A 22,637-nucleotide genomic window follows, 5' to 3' on the forward strand; every position below is an offset into this window, starting at 1 on the left:
TTTTTCCATGTATAAGACTGCTTTCTCCCCTAAAAAATAATGTCAAGAATTAGGGTGCGTCTTATACACGGATAGTGCCAAGGGTGGACTGGCGATTGGTTGTTGCCCCCCAAATAGATGGAAAAATACTGTACATTTATTTACAGTCACCTAAAGATTGTAAGCACTATATTGCTGATAATCAGTGCTATTTTCCCCCCAGAAAAAGAGATGTTGCCATATTTCAAAAAGTAAAGAACCAGGACACCCAAAAGTTGCTGAACCCTGAAAGTGGTTGAGCTTTTTTTTAGACAAACCCCAAAGTTTTTTTTAGTAAAAGCTACAATAATTTTTGAGGTTTTTTGTTTTTGTTTTTGCATAGTTTAACCCCTGTTGTCAGTTTTCCAGGGCATTTGCCTAGTTTCTGGAAAATAATCCAGGCTGCCGTTTTCGGAGGTGAATTCCAGGACATGTCCTGGAAAATCAGGGCATATGGCAGCCCTACATGAACGCCTCCCCTGTTCTCTTATAATAGCAATGGCACCCAACTGAGAAGGGCCGAAACTGAGTTCCAGCTGAAAAAAAGCCTTGCTGATAACAACTGTGGGCCTGGTTATTGTGGCTTCTTACTGTATGTTACAATCTGTATCTAGGTGGCTTTTGAATGATTAGAATCATAGAGTTGGAAGGGGTCCCAAGGGTCATCTAGTCCAACCCCCTACAGTGCAGGACTCTTGCTCAACGTGGGGAGCAAACCCCCAACCCTGAGATTAAGTGTCTCATGCTCTCCCGACTGAGCTATCCCATGTGCCTATGCATGCCAATGGCTAGAGCAAGTTGGAATCTTCCGGTATGAAGTTGACATGGCTGCAATATCAACCAATGTTTATTATGGCAAACAGCCAGCATATTTAAACCAGAATTTCTGCATAATCCTCTACATAAACAATAAAAATTATCGATCTGGGGGTTTAACAATCAGTATGCTAATTAGGTGTACTTAAAATACGCATCCAGAGGAATAAAACACAATAAATTAAGTTTAAAGGAGTAAGAGATTTAGCTAAGAACTGTAGCAGTTTATGACAATTTACATGGCTGCAATAAAGTGCACAGAAACACATAGATCGGCCTGTACCTATGTGACTATAAAACTAATGTAGTGTTTGCATAGAATCATCCAAGCACTTCACATACCTTATAGCAGGGTAAGTGTGATCCTCTAAAGCAGGTATCTTCAGGCAGCCCTGTTTTGGGAAGCTTTTAATGTTCTATTTTTGTTGTTGAAAAGCTGCCCATAGTGGCTGGGGCAACCCAATCACATGGGTGTGATATAATAATAATAAGGACCCAAGACCCACTTTTAGCCCAAACATGCATTTGGAGACCAATTTCTTAATCTTTTACCATATATTTGCATGTTGGCAGTGCTCCTGTTGTGACCCATCTTGGATCAGGACCTACTAGAGGGTCCTGACCCACCAGTTGAAAACCAGTTCTATATAGAAAGGAGCTCCTCCTGCTGCATTACAACAATCATGTAGCGTAGTTTGGTGGAATTACAAATGCTATACATGTCTGCTCAGAAGTAGCCCCAACCAAATTTAATGAAACTTACTCCAAATTGTGTATAAGGTTGCAGCCACAGTTAACATAAAACTTTCTGTCTTTACATTGAAAAGTGTGTAAAATGGGGGAGTTAAAAACTTCATCAGTGCTTTGTAGACTTTATTATGGCCTCTTTGGCTTATTGAAGCAAATGAAGAATTGCAGAAGCCGGAGATTTCGTAGCTGGCAGTCTCAGCATAATACTTATGTTTTACCATTGTTGTTATCCTCTTTTCTTGAAAGAGGGCTTGGAATTAGAAGGATGCTCATCTTCTGTCTCATTTGAGTGTTTTCTTTTTGAAGCCAAGATCACCATTTATTTGTTCTATTGTGAACATCACTTTCAGTAATTAGAAGTTTGGCTGTATTTCATTAGGAAATCACACTGCCAAGTACAAGTCCTTGGCACAGGATGTGTCAGTATCTCACCAGCTGGGTGTCAGAACAGTTTCACACACATGATGTTATTGTTACAAATTACAGATTCATATACCTCATTGAAGCTTGTGAACATTCTGAAGCTATAAAATGAAACTTGCTTGTTTAACAAACAACACAATTTAACAAATCATTTCTGCAGTAGTTGAAAAGCAACAACACAGCTCCACCAAAATGGCTAGGATCTTCTAGTGGATATCAGCCCTCAGAGTGATGATAAACAAAAGTGGGAATGCAATCCTATACACATTATGCGGAGGAGCATTTATATGTAGAATTTCTGTCATGAAAATATTTACAGTATTTGTTAAATGTACAATCCAACTCAAGATGAAAGAAAATTAAAAACAAATCTGTTAACAGTGGGATCTTTGCAGGCTTAGGTGAGCAGACGATTGCAATCAGAGGGAAAACCAGTCTGTCCTACATAGATGTTGCTAACACAGATCTATATAGATACAAAGAGCTGGTAGACGTAAATATATTTACTAGCACTTGGGTTTTTCCACTTGTGTCATTGATGTGTGTCTCAATAGACAAGGAACTAAAATAAAATAGAGTGAGATATTGGTGAGTAGGATAGCAACTGGGTCATAGCGAGGGGTGGTTTAAAAAAAACAAAAACACAAGAGAGGCTTGGCAAGCAGGAAATGGTAATCTGTACATACTGCAGCACCTTAAAAATTACTGAAATGAGAGTAGTAGAAGAAGGGCAAGGAAATGAAGCAGTGGAAGATGAATGAAGTGGAAGAGTTTATACATAAGTGGGCTAGACACAAGACCGCTTGGCAAACTGGATTTCATACTTGCTACAAACATTGAGGAATAATTTCAGTAGAGTGGATTGGCAATGCAGTAAGAGCTGCAAAATACTATCCAGCAAACTGCAAGAATAAATTTGAAATGCAAAATGCAGTTATTCCTTTTTTAAAAATATTACCATGCATTGTTTAATAACCACAGGGATCATCACTTTTCCCATCTTCCCTTTGTGGTCCAAGTTCAAAGGATTAGATCACAATGCAGGTGAAAGTGAGCTAGCTGTATCACTGCTGTAATTTTCTTTTGGAACACTCACAACACTTGCTTGCATCTACTATGTCATTAAATTCTCTGCTCTGATTTCAGGAGGGACCTGTGATCCTCTGTACCCACTGAGAGAGTTGCTTTTGGGGCAATGTAGAATCTTAGAATTGTACAGTTGGAAGGGACCCCAAGGGTCATCTAGTCCAACCCCCGCAGTGCAGAAATATCAGCCTGTAGGCAGGACATGATGCTTGTGGAACTCATAGGCATCCCAGCTGGCATCACTGCCATTTCATTATGTCCCAACCCATCATTGATATGTTTTGCTTTTGTAGCAGCAGCGAAGATTGTGAGGCATAGCACCTAAGAGAGAATTGTCCCTCTTAGGTCTACTGCTGAGATAATATACCGTATTTTTCGTCCCATAGGACGCTCCGTCCCATAGGACGCACCTAGTTTTTTTGGGGGGGGGAATAAAGGGGGGGGAAATGCCTTTATTTCCCCCCCAAAACCAGGTCGGGGAACAGCGGGATGGCGGTGCTGCGCCTCCCCACTGTCCCCCGAGCTTGTGGGGCTGGCCGATGTCTGCCCGAAGCGCGGGGTGCTCTGCTTCAGGGTGCCTTGCGCACCGGGCGGCAGGCTGCTATCCGCAGCATAGGGAGCCCTGTGGGAACTCCCGCAGGGCTCCCCACACTGCGAATGTCTGCCCGGCGCGGGGGGCGCTCTGCTTCAGGGCGCCCCTCGCACCGGGCGGCAGACTGCGGACACCTGCACGAAGCACGGGGCGTCCTCCGGAGGGCGCCCCGTGCTCCGCGCTGCAGGGTGCCGCCCGCAAGCCTTCCGCGCCTGGGGGGAGATCCCTTGGGCGCACAAGGCTTGCGGACACCTGCGTGAAGCACGGGGCATCCTCTGGAGGGCGCCCCGTACTCTGCCCTGCAGGCTGCGGCCCGCAAGCCTTGCGTGCCCGGGGGGAGTTCCCCCGGGCGCGCAAAGCTTGCGGACACCTGCGCGGAGCACGGGGCGTCCCCCGGAGGGCGCCCTGTGATCCGCGCTGCAGGCTGCTGCCCGCAAGCCTTCCGCGCCCGGGGGGGGATCCCCTGGGTGCGCAAGGCTTGCCGACACCCGCGCGAAGCACGGGGCGTCCTCTGGAGGGCGCCCCGTGCTGCAGGCTGCCGCCTGCAAGCCTTGCACGCCTGGGGGAACTTCCCCCAGGCGCGCAAGGCTTGCGGATAGCTTCCTGGAGCCTGGAGCGCGAGAGGTGTTGGTGTGCACCAACGCCTCTCACTCTCCAGGCTTCAACGAAAGCCTGCATTCGCCCCATAGGACGCACACACATTTCCCCTTCATTTTTGGAGGGGAAAAAGTGCGTCCTATAGGGCGAAAAATACGGTAATGGAGATGAGCTAGTCTAAGTCTCTGAAATATTCTGATGTAGAAATGAAATTCTTAGGTACCATTGATACAGTACCAGCTTAAAGAAACTCTCCTCATACATTGACAGAAAAGTACTTAAACGAATTATAATCTACATCTTAGGTTTTCCCCACCTTGCAGGTGTCACTTGTGAATATTGCTTCAGTGACAGAGGACCGTTTAATTCTGCAGACTCATAAATACTGGCCTAGCACTGCTGTATGGAGCAATGTTGAGATTCCAAGAAGTTGCTAAGCATGGTACTCCTCTTATGCCCATTTCTACTTGCTCAAAGACCTTGATTGCAGGAAGATACACTATTCAACAGAAACTTGGGCGTGGAAGCTTTGGAACTGTCTACTTGGTTTCTGACAAAAAAGCAAAAGAAGAAGAAGAACAATTGTAAGTGTTACATATGGTGAAATAACTTGTGTGTAGTTTTTTTTAAAAATCCTCTTAAAAATGTAAACAATCAGATATATGTAAGTATTGTCTTAAAAGATAAATGATGAAACACAATGGATTAATGTTTGTCTGCATGGAGTGTTCAGCCTGTTTTCCCTAATGTTAAGTGGATGGAGATCTAAAATTGATTTAAAGCATAGGCCCTTCAGTTTGTTTTAGTTTCTTCCCATACTTTCTCCTACTTTTCTCAGTTCTTTTTCATTACTTCCTTTTTTGGGGGGTTTTCAGAACTGAACCAAGCTGATTGTTCCAAAGCTAATTCATATGTATTTTGCAAATTCAGGTTTGTGTATCTGCTAGTCAACTCCTAGCTGCTACTGTCTCTAATTGACAGGCAACAGCTACAGCAGCCTGTGAGGGAAAGGAGAAAACTCCTGAGACTTTAGCTTGGTACAATCAGTGGGTTCTGAGCTGGTGGTGACTGACTTTAAAAGGGATCACGGTGGATAGTTTGGTGAAAATGACCCTGTGTGCAACAGCTGTAAATAGAACAAGTTTTAATGTATGGATCATTAGGAAAGGGGATTGAAAAGAAGGCTGTCAATACAGTGGTGCCTCGGGTTAAGAACTTAATTCGTTCTGGAGGTCCATTCTTAACCTGAAACTGTACTTAACCTGAGGTACCACTTTAGCTAATGGGGCCTCCTGCTGCCGCCACGCCGCCGCCATGCAATTTCTGTTCTCATCCTGAAGCAAAGTTCTTAACCTGAGGTACTATTTCTGGGTTAGTGGAGTCTCTAACCTGAAGCGTCTGTAACCTGAAGCATCTGTAACCTGAAGGTACCACTGTATTAAAATGGGTTCATATGAAAGTGTGGTGTGACCACACTTGGAATACTGTGCATCTTTCTGGTTGGCACATCTCAAAAAGGTAGCAGTGAAGGAGGTGCAGGAGGGGGGCAACCAAAATTATCAAGGGGCTTCACCTATAAATAAAGACCAGACAGTTGTGGCTTTTTAGTTTAGACAAAATGTGAGAAAGGGGGCAGGGCATGATAGTGTTATATAAAATAATGCATGGTATGGAAAAGGGGGATAGAGAGAAGTTTTTTTCTCTTCTCATAATACTAAATATTTAAAACTCTGGGTTAACCAATGAAACAGAATGGCAAGAGATGCAAGAATTCGACAAAACGAAGTTCTTCATACAGCACGGAGTTAAGCTATGGAATTTCACTACTGCAACTTTTAGTGATGGTCACCATTTTAGATGGTTTTAAAATGGGATTAGGCATATTCATGGAAGAGAAGTTATCAATTGTTATCATTGTTGGTCCTACAGTCAGTATCAGGAGCAGCATGTAGAAAGAATGGCAAGTTTTGTCCTCATGTGCTTCTTGTGGGACCCAAGGTACATCTGATTGGCCATTTGAGAAACAGGATGCTAGACAAGATGCTCCTAGTGCAGTATATTTAATCCAGCGTCCTGTTGGTCTGACCTAGCAAAGCTTTTTCTTTCCTTTTGGCGCGTTTTACTGGCAGTAGCAGCTGTATGCTGCACAATTAGAGTCAGATGAATTCATTAATTTCAGAGATAATATTCAGAAAAGGTGAAGCTGAGTATGCCCCCATTACTCTTCTTTTCATGTAGATTTAAATCCTTTAATCTATGACAATAATTCTTCATGTCCTTGAGCAAAGTTCTTTTGGTTACCTTTTCACATATAGAACTTTGCAATTTAGCGATGTACCAGTTGGGGGAGCCAGTGTATAACTCATGCCACTATAATAAGCACTCATTTCTCCCTGAGGATTTACAGTTGCTTTCACCAAAACTGAAAGTTAACCTCAGCTGCACGTTTTGGAAAAGAGAAGTTTATTTATAAATACAGCAGAAGGTATCACAATAATTTTCTGCATGGATGTGACATGCATTTGAATATTTCTGCACCGATTTTTAATTATCTATTTTAAAAGGGGAGAACTTTTTTCTACCAAAATTAGTTCTGAGGAACGAGCCAAGAATTTTGGATCTTTAAGCGTTCTGCTGCTGAAATGTCAAATTCTTACCACTGAGTGAAACCATTCTGGCTCAGAATTTTTTTTTGCACAGTTCTGTTTCCAGCAGTATTTCTACTGCAAAAGCCTTCCTCTGCTGTGATGCAAGTGCAGAGGTCAATAATGAGTTTCCAGGGTGTTATGCTGCCTTTCCTACAGGTCTTATTAAATCTCTGAGCAAGCCAAGAACTGCCTTTTCATCTAATGTCTTGAACACATGCTTTGTTACTCAGTTTCGAAAATAACACAATTTACTGTTACAGTGGTACCTCGGGTTAAGTACTTAATTCGTTCCGGAGGTCTGTTCTTAACCCGAAACTGTTCTTAACCTGAACCATCACTTTAGCTAATGGAGCCTCCTGCTGCTGCCGTGCCACCAGAGCATGATTTCTGTTCTCATCCTGAAGCAAAGTTCTTAACCCGAGGTAATATTTCTGGGTTAGCGGAGTCTGTAACCTGAAGCGTATGTAACCTGAAGTGTATGTAACCTGAGTTACCACTGTACTACAATAACTGTGACTTTTCGATACCTATTTTGTCATGTCCCGGTTGCTTCTAGGGTAGGTGCCTCATTACCCCCAACTTTTTTAATTTGAATTCATATTGTTTAGTCATTACAACATGTGCACCCTACCAGCAACTAGTTAAAATTTATGAAGTACATTAGGCTGTAGTCCTACACCCACTTATCCAGGACTAAGCACTGTTAAAACCAATGGAGCTTACTTCTGAGTAGACATCAAAGTTAAATCTGTTGAGAACTTGCATTTTACCAGCAGAATAAGCTCATGTATACAAAAGGCATACATGGGATATTATGTCTGTCTGTACATCTTGGCGAGTCCACAGACATTTTCCCCTTGTCATAATGAAGTTTATTCAGCTTCCCTGAATGGTTACATTTAGCATCCTGCAGCAGATCTCAAAATAAAGCTGGAATTTGCAAAATCCCAAACAAACTTGAGGTCTGTTTATGGTTTTCCAATGCTTTAGAGATAATTTATTAGAGCTGCACAGATTTAATGCTCTTTCCAAGATAACTAGATATCTGGCACAGACCAGTTTGAGAATTACTGGTAACTGGAGGATAAGAAGTTGGATAGCTGTTTGGCTATGCAGTCTCTATTCTTTTTTGTTGACAGCTCTGCTGGCGATCCTGCTTCTTTGTTCCCTTTCTGTGTTTGCTCTGCTACATTGCCTCCTGTTGCTGAGCTAGCATCCACTTTTGCTACTGGGCAGCACACAGTGCTACTCACTGGCTGATGGTCAAATCAGACAGAACCACTAAAAGACTTATTCGTTGCGTTTCTATCCCACCTTTTCCTTCAGGGAGCTCAAGGTGGTGTACATGGCTCCCTCCATCTTAAATCCCCACAATTGTCTCGGAGGCAGTGACTGGCCCAGTGAGCTTCATGGCTGAGTGGAGATATAAACCCTGGACTCTCAGGTCCGAGTTTGACACTCTAACCACTGCACTATCCTGTGTTCTGACCCTGTATGGACTTCCACAGAAACAGCCAATGAATATGGGGTGGGAAGGGGGCAATGAGCAGCTCAGTGGGATGCAGTACATGCATTACATTCACATGATTGTTTCTTCTTCCCATTTAATGATTCTGGGCCATTGGCCAGGAGTCCCTGCCTGAAGTTCATTAGGAAGACCTGAAGTTTACTGCCCAACCATTATAGGCCGTTCATGCGGGACCTAACACTCAAAACCTGTTAGTTAAATATTGATTTCTAGCCTCTCTGGCACTTTATTTTTGAGATTTGTGGAGCAAATCACATTGGCACTTTGCAAACACTGTGTATGGCTCCAGGCCCATGCTTTTCTTACATTTCATTTTAATTTTGGCTCATGTTGTTGTCCCTGTACTAACATGTCACTCAGTTCCTAGATCAACAGAAAGTTCTGTTCTCTATGAATGCTGAATTTGTACAACTTCACTTCATACACATCTATAAACCATTAGACTCTCCAATACATTATCTCCCTATAAGAACGATATATAAAACAATGTTTTGAAGCAGAATTGTGAATTTGGTGGGTTTTGCTTCTGTGGTAAGAAATCGGATAAAATTAACAAGATGTCTAGAACTGTTTTTGAGTGGTAACATGTAGTGTTACAGAAAATTATTTAAATAGGTATGCATTTTGCTGTTTTGCATAATTTATTTGGCTTTTCCTAGCCAGGCAGGATAAATTAAGAACTACTGGCAGAGCAATGCTGCTTTAAAAACCTGCCTACTTAAGGCCCTGCTCTCAAACCTTTTGTTTCCCCAGACTGCTGTGTTTTCAAACTAGAAGATCTGGCAACTTACATTTTTGTTGTTTAAAACATTTAAAGCAGAGATGCTGAGGACCTGAATTCTATGCCACATGCAGAATGCTTGGTGGGTGCAGCCATAAACATTAAACCATACACAGGGAGAGCCATGAATACAGGAACCTAGGGGAGCAGCTCTTGTTGTGAGGCTAAAATGCGGAGGAGATCAATACATGCCACCCTGAGCTTCTTGGAGGAGATGGGATGTAAGTAAGAAGTCAGGACATAGCTACACCTAGAACAAAACACAATCTCCCTATCGAACTGTGATTCTTTGAGGGGTGTTGGGATACCAAACAGCTCCCTCTGCAAACTACAATTCCCACATTTTTTGTGGTGGAAACATAACCGTTAAACTGTTGCAAAACTGTTTTATGTTTGCAGTGTAACTATGTGTTCTGTCTTTGCTACATTCATAGTTTGGGGGAAGTTTGCTAACCTCCCCCTTATTTGTAGGGTTTCATTGCAACTGAACAAAATATTTTGAAGTCACTCAGTCACCATCACCACATAAATTAGATAATGCAGGAAGTTTGTGTACTGTTTACAAGAGAAAACCTTGTAACTTATTCTTAAAGTCTTATAGCTCCTGGGTAGGAATGAAAACAACTTATTCATTAGAGAGGATCAAGGCATATAGCACCAATACAAGACAAAAAATAGTGCTGCTTGTAATATGTTATGATCCCTTAGTTTGCATCCTCCCTTTCTAATTATTTTTCAGTGCGCCCCATATTGTAATTGCATGTCACAAACATACTCAACTAAGTCAACATAAGGGTGGCGCTGTGATCTAAACCACAGAGCCTAGGGCTTGCCGATTGGAAGGTCAGCAGTTCAAATCCCCACGACGGGGTGAGCTTCCGTTGTTCCGTCCCAGCTCCTGCCCACCTAGCAGTTCGAAAGCACGTCAAAGTCCAAGTAGATAAATAGGTACTGCTCTGGCAGGAAAGTAAACAGCATTTCCGTGCGCTGCTCTGGTTTGCCAAAAGCGGCTTAGTCATGCTGGCCACATGACCTGGAAGCTGTCTGCGGACAAATGCCGGCTCCCTCAGCCTATAGAGTGAGATGAGCGTGCAATCCCAGAGTCGTTTGTGACTGGACCCAACAGTCAGGAGAACCTTTACCTTTATCTTTAAGTCAACATAACAGTATTGGGAAGAAAGAAAAAATAGAGGGGACTGCGAGGAGAGGGAAAGAAAGTTTGCAATCAGAAATAGCCAATTCTGTTCCTCCAGGGTAGACCACTTGTTTGGAAAAATAAATGATTAATTACCCTTTAACTCACATTAAATGCCAGTATAGCCTTTTCAGATGTCTTGCTGGGACTCCCTCCTCTCCCTATGGTACATTACCACTTTGCGTACCCTCTCCATTAAATGTGCTGACAGGCCATTGTTACCTTATTAAACCAGACACTGGCTTTCCATACAAATGTCTCTCATCACAATTGCCTGTAACTCCTGGGAGTTTCCTTTCCTTCAACTCCCTTTTAAAGGCCACTTCCCCAATTAATATATATCTCCTTTTCTTTTTAAAAAACTTCTAATGCTTAAGTACCCAAGTCTTATTGAAGTGTGGCCACTGGAAGACGTTGTAGTCTTCTCGGGGTAACGAAAGTCCCCATCCGTTTCATAAAAAGGAGGCTGTTCTAAAGGCATGCACGACCAAGCAGCAGAAGTACACAGCGGGCAGTTGGGACTTGGACGCCATAAATATGCAAGAGGTGTTAATATGTCCCCTCGGTGGAAGTCGCATGCTGAGAAGCGCCAAGCACCCAGCACCGTTCCTGCATGTGGTAATGGTGGGGTGTCACCACAACTTCTGCCCCTGACTTGCATTATCCCATTAATCCCGACTCATGCTAGGATTCCTTGGAAACGGCGCACTTAGCTGAATAATTTATGGCATGTCTCTCAATTATTTATGCCTTCTTATTACAACTGAAATGAAATCTAAAGGTGGAAGGAACTCTGTAACTTATGAATATCTAAGAGACAATCAGCAGATTGCTGTGTAGTTAAATCCCTGCGTTTGCAGGGCCTGTTTGTTTCTCTGAAGGTATTCCAAAGAGAACATTCCGCTGAAGCTGAATCGATTAATACAATAACAAATGGCTCCCTGCTGGTTGCGCTGCATTTGTTCATCTAATCATGCTGCTTGCCTTTTCTTCAACGGCATTGAGTTCTGAAAATAAAATTATATATAATGTAGAAAGAGACGGGGAGAGAGAGAGAGAGAGGAGGCGGAAGAATAGAGGGAGAGAAAGCTCTTTTCAGGTCATAGGGTGTTTATTTGTTTGAACAAATATGCTCTTGCTATAACCTTTTAGATAGGAATTTCTTTAGTTTCAGCACGTATGAATTTCTTTATACAGTGTCATTGTCTTTCTGGAATAGGCTCTTTTTTTTGAGGGGGGCGGGAGTTTAATTTACCATAGCTGACATCCCTCATGCCCTGGGATAATAAACATGACCCCTGCAGGATTCATAGACTTTGTTTCTGAGGTGACAAAGTGTATTAGCCACCTCCTTGTTAGCTGATAAAGGCAGAGCCAACGTGTCTCCTTGTGAACTCCAGTTACATTATCAGAGAAAATGTGGAGTGCACCTTCACATCAAGGCCTCTCTGAGTGAGGTGAGAAAACCCACTCTGTACAGACCTTACCACCTTGCATGTGTGTGAATTAGATGTTCATTCTTACGTCAAGTGAAAGAGACGGGGTGGGGTTGGAGAATGCTCATCAGTTATCAAGGGAGCAAAGTCTGACCATGTGGACTCTGGTTTAATCCCATGGGAAATTTCAGGGGACCCAAATGATAGGGTTGCTTCATTGGTCTTTTAACACTGTAAATCAGCTGGACGAGCAAGGAATCACACACTGTTTAAAAAAATAATCTCTCAAGTGAAGGCATAAAGTTATCAGATAATTTAAAAAATGGATGGTGATCAGAGGCTGCATTCCCTTTTGGGCAAATCTCTAGAGGTCACATGCCAGTTGAGGGTGGGGACAGAGGCAAAAGTAGGCAGAGCAATGGATGTACATATTTTTGTGCAGCAGGCTGTTTTCTATACTGACCTCCCTCTCTATCATCCATCTAGGTAAGCAGGAAGTATATATTAGAGTTCATGAACACATTCCAGCTAGGCAAAAAGACTCGAAGAAGTTGCAAAGGCCTGTGGCTGAGGAGGGGGTGTAAATTGGGGAGAGTCTGAAGGGCCAGTCTGAAGGCCTAGAGGATTGAATCTGGCCCCTAGGCTGGAGGTTCCCTGCCCTGGATTTAGAGCCTCATCCTTGTGCTATGATTAGCATCCAAAAGTTCTTGCTCTGTCTGTGATCCTTTGGAGAAGCAAAGCTACATAAGGAAAATGCATTTCATAGTGTACAATGTGGATTTACCCCAAAAAACAACACTTGAGTGCTCTGAAAAACTGCTCTTAGAAGAAATGTTGACACAACCACACCCACCCCACATCCTGACTACTTGCTTACTTCTGATTAATTTGTTGGATTTTGTTTTCCTAGAAACTTGGATAGGCATCCAAATGAGCTAAGTCTCGTCTCAGTCTCTGATTTCCTTTTGCTGATATGTCACAAACTCATTCATTTCCCAGAGCAAGGGGAATTTGTCAGGTAACCTGTTGCTGTGACAAATAATGTCATTGTTCCTCATCTGAAAGAAGTTTCAAAGCTGCATTTCACTGTTTTTATTCCTCTACACCACTGGCCACATCCACTAAACCTATTGAATGTTTGTGCCAATAACCTGTTAGGTGACTGTACAATCAGAAGTTCAGCAAAGTGATTAAACTTCCCACAGTAGACAAAGTGTAGCAGAGATTGTTTTATTTAGTAAACGCAAAATACACTATACACAGTTGCTTCGAGAAGGCTTTTCTCTCTGAGCCCAGAGAGGGCTTTCAAAGTCCTTGCTTGAAGTTCTCAGCAAGTCCAAAGTTTCTAAAGTCCTGCAACTTTAGCCTTCTGTTTGTTCTTCACAAGTCTTTCCAGTTCTGTCTCCAACAATCTTTCTCCACAATTATCCACACTTCTCCACCATAGAAAGCTGTAATTGGAGCGTCTGATATAGGCCAGCACTTCTTGCCAGTCTGCACAACAACATAAATAATCAATCAATGAGACAGTCACAAGTACTCTGCAACTGCAGCCTGGAAAAATAACCCTTTTGGAGAATTATCACATACTGAGAATTAACTCATTCCTTAACTAGCCCCTCCATTCATAATACTACATCCATGATAACTTCTAATCAGAACTGGTCCTCATAGAAACTGTATTACTTACACTTTAGATGATTCTGGATCCTTATACCGTATTTTTCGCCCCATAGGACGCACCACCCTATAGGACGAACCTAGTTTTTTTGGGGGGGAAATAAAGACAAAAAATTATTCCCCCCCCCCGGCACAGGGCTGGGGCGGGGGAAGCCCAAGCTTCCGCCGACCCCAGCCCCCAGAACAGGCAGCTCTGGGAGCTTGCGGGGCTGGGGGAGGGGGAAGCCTGAGCTTCCCCCTCCCCCAGCCCCCAGAACGGAGCCCGGGAGGGCAGGCAGCTCTGCACGATCCTCTGGAGGCCGGCGCGGCTTCACGCCGGGCTCTGGAGGGTTGCGCAGAGCTTCCTGAAGCCTGGAGAGCGAGAGCCTCTCGCTCTCCAGGCTTCAGCGAAAGCCTGTATTCGCCCGATAGGACGCACCCACATTTCCCCTTCATTTTTGGAGGGGAAAAAGTGTGTCCTATAGGGCAAAAAATGCGGTAGTTGCAGGATCGCAGTGGCGAGGTCAGGGCGAGAGAGGTAAGGGACCAACTGCTTAGCTTGGTGGAGATGAAAAAAATGCCGCCCTTTTTATAGCTTTAACCTGCGCCTCCATAGAAAGGGAGGCATCAAAGATTACACCCAGAAGGCGCTGGCACTAGTTGCGCCCCCACAAGGGATGGGAGTTGGCCCCCCAACCCCATATTGTCTCGACCCAGCCAAAGGACCTCTGTCTTTGAAGGATTTAACTTCAATCGGCTCTCACGTAGCCATCCAGCCACAGCTTCCAAACATCTGAACAGTGTGTCTGAGGCCGAGTCAGGGTGGCTGTCCATCAACAGATAAAGCTGGGTGTCATCAGCATACTGATGACAGCCCAAACCAAAATTCTGGACGAGCTGGGGGAGGGGGCACATATAGATGTTAAAAAGCATCAGGGAGAGAATTGCGCCCTGAGGTACTCCACACTCCAAGGAGTAGCATGACGACACCCCTCTATCCCTGACCAGAGAGGAACGAGCGCAGCCATTGAAGACTGAGCCCCAAATCCTCACATTGGGGACATAGTAGATCTTTGTTGGAGGCCAGCTATGGTTACAACTTATCAGGTTTGCCCAAAACTGTGATTTGCAAACCCGTTTCAGATAATGTTTTAGTCCTAATCATAGTTGACTCTAACCATTGTTATCTCCAGTACAGACATTTCATTAACTACAGAGGGTATCATTTGCACAGAGAAGGGTTCCTGCGTCTATGCAGCACCTTCCGAGTCTACAAGCCATTCCTGATCTCGACAAAGCTATATTTCATGAAACGCAGTCTTCCAAAATACCTTGTAAACACATTGTTTAGCCCTTGACCCTGAAACCCCCAGAGAAAACTTTGTTTTCCATTGAAATTAGCAGTGACTGGCATGTGTGACATTTAAGCTTGAAAAGCGAGGCAAACTCACAGTGGCGGTAATGATTCTGGGTCCACAGACAAGCTAGAGGAATAAGGAATGGCTTGGAAACAACTTTATCAGAGTCTCTAACATAAATCTGCGACAAACTTGTGCAGCAACTTCTAGGCCTTTGGAACAGCCTGGAACATGTGACCTTAGGGCAAGTCACCAAATTACCAACTTCTTAATACTAAAAGACTTCTCTCATTTATAGGCTCTATTATCACATCTTCCCCTTAATTATTAGACAATAACAATAAGTAAATAAGTGACAATTTTGAAACATATGTGTAATGGTTATAAGGGGTTACTTGTGCGTAAGTTGCCGTTACTTTTGGCTAGATCACCTGGCTAACCATGCCTCGGCTGACAGCCCTCACTCCGTGGCTGTTCAGTCGCTTGCAGAATCCGTCAGTGGGCGTTTCTTGAACCTCTTCCAGCATAGAAGCTGTTTGACGCCAAGTCTCCGCCTACTCTCCCTGCGCGGGACTCTTCTGCGCAAAGAAGGAGTGGGCAGAGGCGTGCCCGTGCTCTCTCCACTGGTCTCGGGTGAAGAGTCTTGGAGACCCCTCTCCAAATCCTCCATCTCCCTCCCTTCTCTACTGGTGTTACGTCGAATTCCTTCCCCCCTGCTGGTCCCCTCTCCTGCATCGCTTTGGAGCCTTGCTTCCACCTCTCGCTCCGATGTCAGTTCCCTGACAATATGGATTGAAATTACTGATTAAAATGCATTATCCACAGAAAATAAGTTATCTTTACCAGTTAATTACACTTTGCTAATTCATACTTATTTACAAGTTCTAGAATTTTTATCTTCCTAGTAGAATGCTTCAGAGTTCATCATGGGTTGCTGTGGGCCCTTCTGTCAAATTCTTCTTGATAGCATCATCTGATAGAAGCTGGAATCAGTACTTTCAGATACATCTGAGGAATATCCTGGAATGGCTTATATGTTACAATGGTTATGGGACAATAAATTGACCCTGGCTGCAGTGCCAGAGTACCAGATTGGCAGAGGAGGTACTGGCCTCTGGGCCTCATGCCTTTTAGGGGTCAACAGATCAAAATAATACTGATTTGATCTTGAAAGAAAATTACAATCAAGTTTTCTTAGTTCAATGTTATTCCAATAGAGTGTATGCACAAGGACGGGGGGTGGGGGTGGGGGGAGAGAGAGCAAGATTTCAACTGCCTAGGGGCCTCCACAGGGTTTAATCCAGCACTGCCTGGCTGTCTGTATTCCATAAGACTCTGGATATGGCTGTTCTACAACTGTCCCATTCTGGTCTCAAGTACAGTGGTACCTTGGTTCTTGAACTTAATCTGTTCCGGGAGTCTGTTTGACTCCCAAAACCATTCAAAAACCAAGGCGCAGCTTCCAATTGGCGGCAGGAGCTTCCTGCCACCAATCGGAAGCCATGGAAGCCATGTCGGACTTTTGGCTTCCCAAAAATGTTCACAATCCGGAACATCACTTCTGGGTTTACGGCGTTCGGGAGCCAATTTGTTCAACAGCTAAGCCGTTCAGGAACCAAGGTACCATTGTATAAGAAAAATTCCTCATGCATACCCTGTCCCTTGATTTAAATTCTGGAACACCACAGACTGCCTTGTCAAATGATTTTTATTTCTATTTTGTTTCTGCTTCTGGATTCTCTTCATCATCTTGGTATGACTGTTGTCATTAAACTGTAGTAAATAATCAGTTATGGGCAAATTAACTATCATGGCTTCCCATCAGAGTAGTTCAGAGGACCTAAGCAGGACCTAAAGAGATAGGTGAGAGCCATTCTGATGGCTTCCATTAACCAAGTGAGTGCCATTCTGATGGCTTCCATTGTCATCAGCTGATCAAAATGGAGTCAGGTTCAGATCCCTGAATACAAAGTGGCAGAGATCGGCACCGCGAGGCATGAAGTTCAGTTAACATGACTGATCCCAGAGAAGCTGGCAGAGAGTTCTCTTTACTTTTTGAATCTTTCTCCTGAAACAAAACATTACTTTGATGAGACAGCCTGTGACCTTCCAGCATTTAAGCCAGAAAACAGGAGAGAGATTCCAAGAGATTCATGGAGCATAAAGCTAGTATTATCTGTCTGTCAGACTAGCCCTACAAACAAATCCTGGTATTCCTTGGTAAGTGGCCAGTACTCATACACAGTAATATTTCACAGGCTGCTAGGCCTAGGATGGATGTCACATTCTTGGCTACAATAAAGAACAAATGCCGCATTTTAGTTTTCTCACCTTCAGCATCCCCAGTTATTATAAATGGCCTCTCCCACATCATGTAAAAATAAAATAAAATAAATTGATAATTTGATCTTACCAGGTTTCTCTTCCTATGGTTATTCAACATACCCATGTTTATCAGAATTCAGAATTGCTTTCACTGGCTCCACAGATTCTCACTATCTTCTCTATCTAACTGTACATCCAGAAAACTACTTCCAGTATAATTTAGCTGATTCCTCACTCTGCACTTCTGGGTCCACAGGCAAATGAGAGGCATGAGGAACGGCTTGAAACTACTTTATTCTTTGGAGCTTCTGCGACAAAGCATGTGCAGCAATTTATATTCCTTTGGAAGTGTTTGGATCATGCGACCTTAGGGCAATCCCTCAAATTACCAGTTTCTTAAAACTAAAGGAATATCTATAAATTAAAAACCCTGTCATCATTGCAGTGGCTCATGGATAAAACAGCTCTGAACTGTAGATGGCAGTGATGTAACATCGAGAGTGCCTTCCAAGAATTGCTGTACACATTCTGTGTTCAGCAGTGCTCCTAATAATTATTTTCCGAGTCTACAGGAATTTCTTTATTTTAATTAAACTATAAATATTTAAGTTTCGGTTTAAGGGGAGGAAAGAGCTTTAAAAAGGTAATCAAAGTATTTATAATTTTCCTCGGAGAAAAGTACAAATGGGCTTAAGAGAGAGGCGTTAGCAGGAAGACTTTTTTTATCTTTATTACTCATGCTTATTCAAATAGTTCAGTGTCCATTTTTTCCTGTATCTGTAGATTAAGCACTTTATTTTTCAAGATAATTTCCCTGTACTCACAGGAAAACTTCCAACTTGACAAACTTAATGGGGGGGGGGAATATATAAAGTAAAATTGAATTTCTTTTGTACATGGATTTATCAGCTTCAGTAGCTTAGAGGGAATAACAAGCAAAATATTAACAATATATCTGAAATGAACCCTTTCCCCCATATTAGATCTTCCTTTTTCACAGGAAAATGCTCAAACTCAAGCTTTGGTGAACCTCAGGAGGGACTGAGGTTCTATTTTTATGCCTATTCCCTCACACCCCATGATATGCATATAGTATGCTTAAGAGGCATTCACAATTGAGCATAGAAATCATGATAAAGTGGTTCGCACTTAATGTGTGGGCTATGTAGGGCCATAGCCTTTTAATTCCTTTATTTTATACTGGTGTTTGTTTGTGGCTGGACCAAGGTTGGCTTTTCCTTAAAATTAAGTATATGTTTTGCACTGTGGTGGTTTATGTCTATTATTATCAGTTAGCAAAAGTGGTACAGCTTGTTTACAAGGAATTCATGGTGAAAAGCAGGAATAAAACTTTCCTTGACAGAAAAAATGCTGTGGATATATTGCCGTCCATCACCCTCTCAACAAATGTCCAAGAACAGCTGCACCAGCTTCTCAGCATGGAATGTCAGTCTGTAAACAGATTGTAAAATGGCTTTCTGCACATAATGGTGTCATATGTATAATAGTATTTTGCAGAGGGAAGTAAACAACTTACAATCAGTGTTAAAGTGACAGATTTATGACTAGACTGTTGAGTTTCTTGCTAATAAAAATAAATTATCAACACCCTCCCAAGTGCAACAAGTAGAGAAGACGATGTTTCCCATGTGGAATAATCTTGCATTTGTCAAAAAGATCTGAGGCTTTTTATGCCACATCTAATGAATTAAAATATTGTTAGGTAAGATTACTATTTACAGAATTTATTTAGGAAACTTTCCTGCTTGCTTTATCAGGTTTCATGTAGGTTTTCTCAACTTTATAGAACACACAGCTCACTTTGATCTAGTGAAATGGTTGCTAGATTTAAGTAATATGAACTTGAGGTGTATATCATTATCTGTCTACCTATCATCTATCTATCTATCTATCTATCTAAAATCCTCTCTAGCCTCAGTTGCTCATGGTAGATCAGGAATAAAATCTCCTGTCCTGACTCTCCCCCTCAGGCTCAGAACCCAAACCAAAACCATGGCTGGAGATTCTGAAAGTTTTATTAATTCAGTAAAGCCTCCCAGCATGGGTCTACAGGTTACAACTAGGTAAAGCATGGCAGCGTCAAATGATTAATGTCTAGGCTTGGCTAAAATGTTGATCCAACCGCCTGTGCTCTCCTTTTGAAGAGCAGGGTGAGCACAGCTACTTGCATGGTTGACATCATGAGCCCCAGGGGGTGCCTTCCTGCCTCCTCCCCAAAGCCTAGTAAGAGCTTCATTTGGGAAGGAGGTGTGAGGGCTCTGACAGGGTCCTAGAGTCCTCCCAACTTCTTCCCAAAGCCTAGTTAGTGCTTGCCCAGATTTGGGAAGGAGACAGGAGGGCTCTAGGACCCTGTCAGAACCCTCCCACCTCCTTCCCAAAGCCCAGCGCTTCCCTTATCCAGCTTTGGGAAGCCACTGCGAGGGCTGGGGTGATGGGAGTCAAATTTTGGCCTTGCACAGGGCGCCAAAACTTTGCTTAGGAGGTGCAAGCGCCTCTAGGGAGCCATCTTTTTTGCACAGTCCCAGTAAGCTATAGTTAGCTTTACCATCATGTGCGATCTAGGCCAGTGTGGCCTACTAAATGAGATGCTGGAGTCAAACCTGATTGACCTGAGTTTGAATCTCTGCTGAGCTAAGGAGTTACTGACTGTTGTTGAATATGTCAGTGTCTCTCTGTCCTTCATTTATGCAGTCGAAATAATATGGACTTACCTTGGAAGTTTGTTGCATTGCTGAACAAGGATTATACATGGTACATTGAAAGTGCAAGTATTGAAAACCAACAGATACCTTGCAAAAGCCATGAGCTTTTATATATATATATATTTATATATATATATAATATTTATTAATAGTTTTTTTTTTAATTATAACATAATAAACAAAACATACAAAAAACATCACATTTCATAACATATTTTCTTATCCTTTTTGGACTTCCTCACATCTCCCTCTCCTACATTCCAAAATATAAAAATTAATTCAGCAATTTATCACCTTGTCCCCACCTTATCTAATTTTCCAATGTTATATCTTAAATTTTAGATATATTCATTTGACTTTTTAAAACTTTTTAGTTTAGCCTAATCATTATCTAAAAGTTGATTTTTTCCTAAATTTAGCTTATCTTCATAGTTCAGTTTATCTAATTCAATGGTGCCAAGTTGTTTGTGATCAAGCATCCTTCTTAACATTCATACAGTTTACAATATTTTTGCAAATAGTCCTTAAATTTCTTCCAATCTTCTTCCACCGTCTCCTCTCCCAGGTCTCGAATTCTGCCAGTCATCTCAGCCAGTTCCATATATTCTATCAGTTGCATCTGCCATTCTTCCAGTGTGGGTAGATCTTGGGTTTTCCAATGCTTCGCAACGAGTATCCTTGCTGCTATTGTTGCATACATAAAAAATGTTCGGTCATTCCTTAGCACCCTCTGGTCAACGATGCCCAAAAGGAAGGCCTCTGGTTTCTTAGGGAAGGTATACTTAAATACCTTTTTCAGCTCATTGTATATCATTTCCCAGAAGGCCTTAACCCTAGGGCAAGTCCACCAGAGGTGAAAGAACGTTCCTTCACTTTCCCTGCATTTCCAACACTTATTATCAGACAAGTGGTATATTTTGGCAAGTTTAACTGGGGTCATGTACCATCTATATATCATTTTCATTACATTTTCTTTCAAAGCATTACATGCAGTGAAATTCAGCCCAATGGTCCATAACTTTTCCCAGTCCTCAAACATAATATTATACCCAATGTCCTGTGCCCACTTTATCATAGCCGATTTAACCATTTCATCTTGCGTGTTCCATTTTAACAGCAAGTTATACATTCTTTTTTTTTTTTTATTAATTTTTTAGAAAAGTTTTCTTTTACAAATTTAAATAAAGCATTCACATCAACCATCATGTCAAATTCTTTTGGACTTCCCCCCGCTTCCTCCACAATCCTCATGATTTTATATTTATTTCACATTTCCTTTATAATTGTATTGCCAGTTAATTAATCTTTACAACTCTTATCCCTCCCACAATACCCTTTGTCATCACAAAGCCTCTTTAAAACCAACTAGCGTTGTCTGTTCATCACAAATATTTTCCAGATAAATCGTAAACTTTCTCCAGTCCTGTGTGAACTTGTGATCTTTCTGGTATCTAATTTTTCCTGTCAGTTTGTCTAGTTCAGCAAAATCCATCAATTTCCGTCTCCATTCTTCCAATGTTGGTAATTCTTCTTGTTTCCATTTTTGAGCCATTAAAATTCTTGCCGCAGTCACTGCATATTGAAAAAGTTTATAATCAGTTCTATTAATTTCTCTTCCTGTGATTCCTAACGCAAGTTATACATTCTTGAGAGTACCTTAGTCTTAGGCTCTAACAGTTCCGTTTCTAACTTCGATTTTTCCACCTGGAATCCTAACTTTTTATCAAGTTTAAAAACTTCTTTAACCTGAGCATAATGTAACCAATCTCGCACTTTGTCTTTCATTTTCTCCTGACTCTGCAATTTCCAATTATCTCCATCTTTTTCTAATATTTCCCAATACTTCGGCCATTTGGCCTCCATATTGAGTCTTTTCCGGGCCTTAGCTTCCAATGGTGAAAGCCACCTTGGAGTTTTGTTTTCCAATAAGTCTTTGTATTTTGTCCAGACATTAAACACTGCTTTTCTGACAATATGGTTCTTGAAATTCTTATTGATCTTAACCTTGTCATACCATAAATATGCATGCCAACCAAACGCATTGTCAAAACCTTCCAGATCTAGTACATCAGTGTCTTCGAGAAGCAGCCAATCTTTCAACCAGCAAAAAGCTGCTGATTCATAGTACAGCCTTAAGTCTGGCAGGGCAAAGCCCCCTCTTTCTTTCGCGTCAGTTAATATCTTAAACTTAATTCTGGGCTTTTTGCCCTGCCAGACAAATTTAGAAATATCTCTCTGCCACTTCCGGAAACACTCTGTTTTGTCTACAATCTGTAATGTTTGAAATAAGAAAAGCATTTTCGGCAATACATTCATCTTTACAGCAGCAATTCGGCCTAACAAGGAAAGTTTCAATCTTGTCCAACTTTCTAAGTCTCTCTTAATTTCTGCCCAGCATTTTTCATAATTATCTTTAAATATACTCAGATTTTTTGCTGTTATATTTACCCCTAGGTATTTTACTTTTTTAACCACGTTCAACTCTGTCTCTTTCTGAAACCGTTCTGACTCTGTAACTGTCAAGTTTTTCCCCAATACCTTAGTTTTCTGCTTATTTAACTTAAATCCCGCTACCCGACCAAACTCTTGAATTAATTGTAATACTTTTTTCGTGCTAGATTCTGGCTCCTGAAGGGTCAAAACTAGATCATCTGCAAACGCTTTAAGTTTATATTGTTTCGCTCCGACCTGAATACCTTCCA

The 22,637-nt window shown here is 42.1% G+C and overlaps 1 protein-coding gene across 5 annotated transcripts in view; it reads left to right on the forward strand.

Moving 5' to 3' along the window:
* NEK11 (NIMA related kinase 11) overlaps nt 1-22,637 on the forward strand; it is an 87,247-nt gene that overhangs the window by 1,432 nt on the left and 63,178 nt on the right. For 4 of the 5 annotated variants that reach the window (XM_079947309.1, XM_079947307.1, XM_079947311.1 and 1 more), the window contains exon 2: nt 4,606-4,866. In XM_079947309.1, coding sequence (XP_079803435.1) covers nt 4,694-4,866 — 173 coding nt within the window. In that variant the 5' untranslated portion in view covers nt 4,606-4,693. Of the gene's footprint in view, nt 1-4,587; nt 4,867-22,637 lie in introns of those variants that run through there. The other variant, XM_079947310.1, reaches the window with a different exon arrangement.

The sequence above is a fragment of the Podarcis cretensis genome (genome assembly GCF_951804945.1).
Source record: "Podarcis cretensis genome assembly, chromosome: 12".
NCBI classification, from domain to species: Eukaryota; Metazoa; Chordata; class Lepidosauria; order Squamata; family Lacertidae; genus Podarcis; species Podarcis cretensis.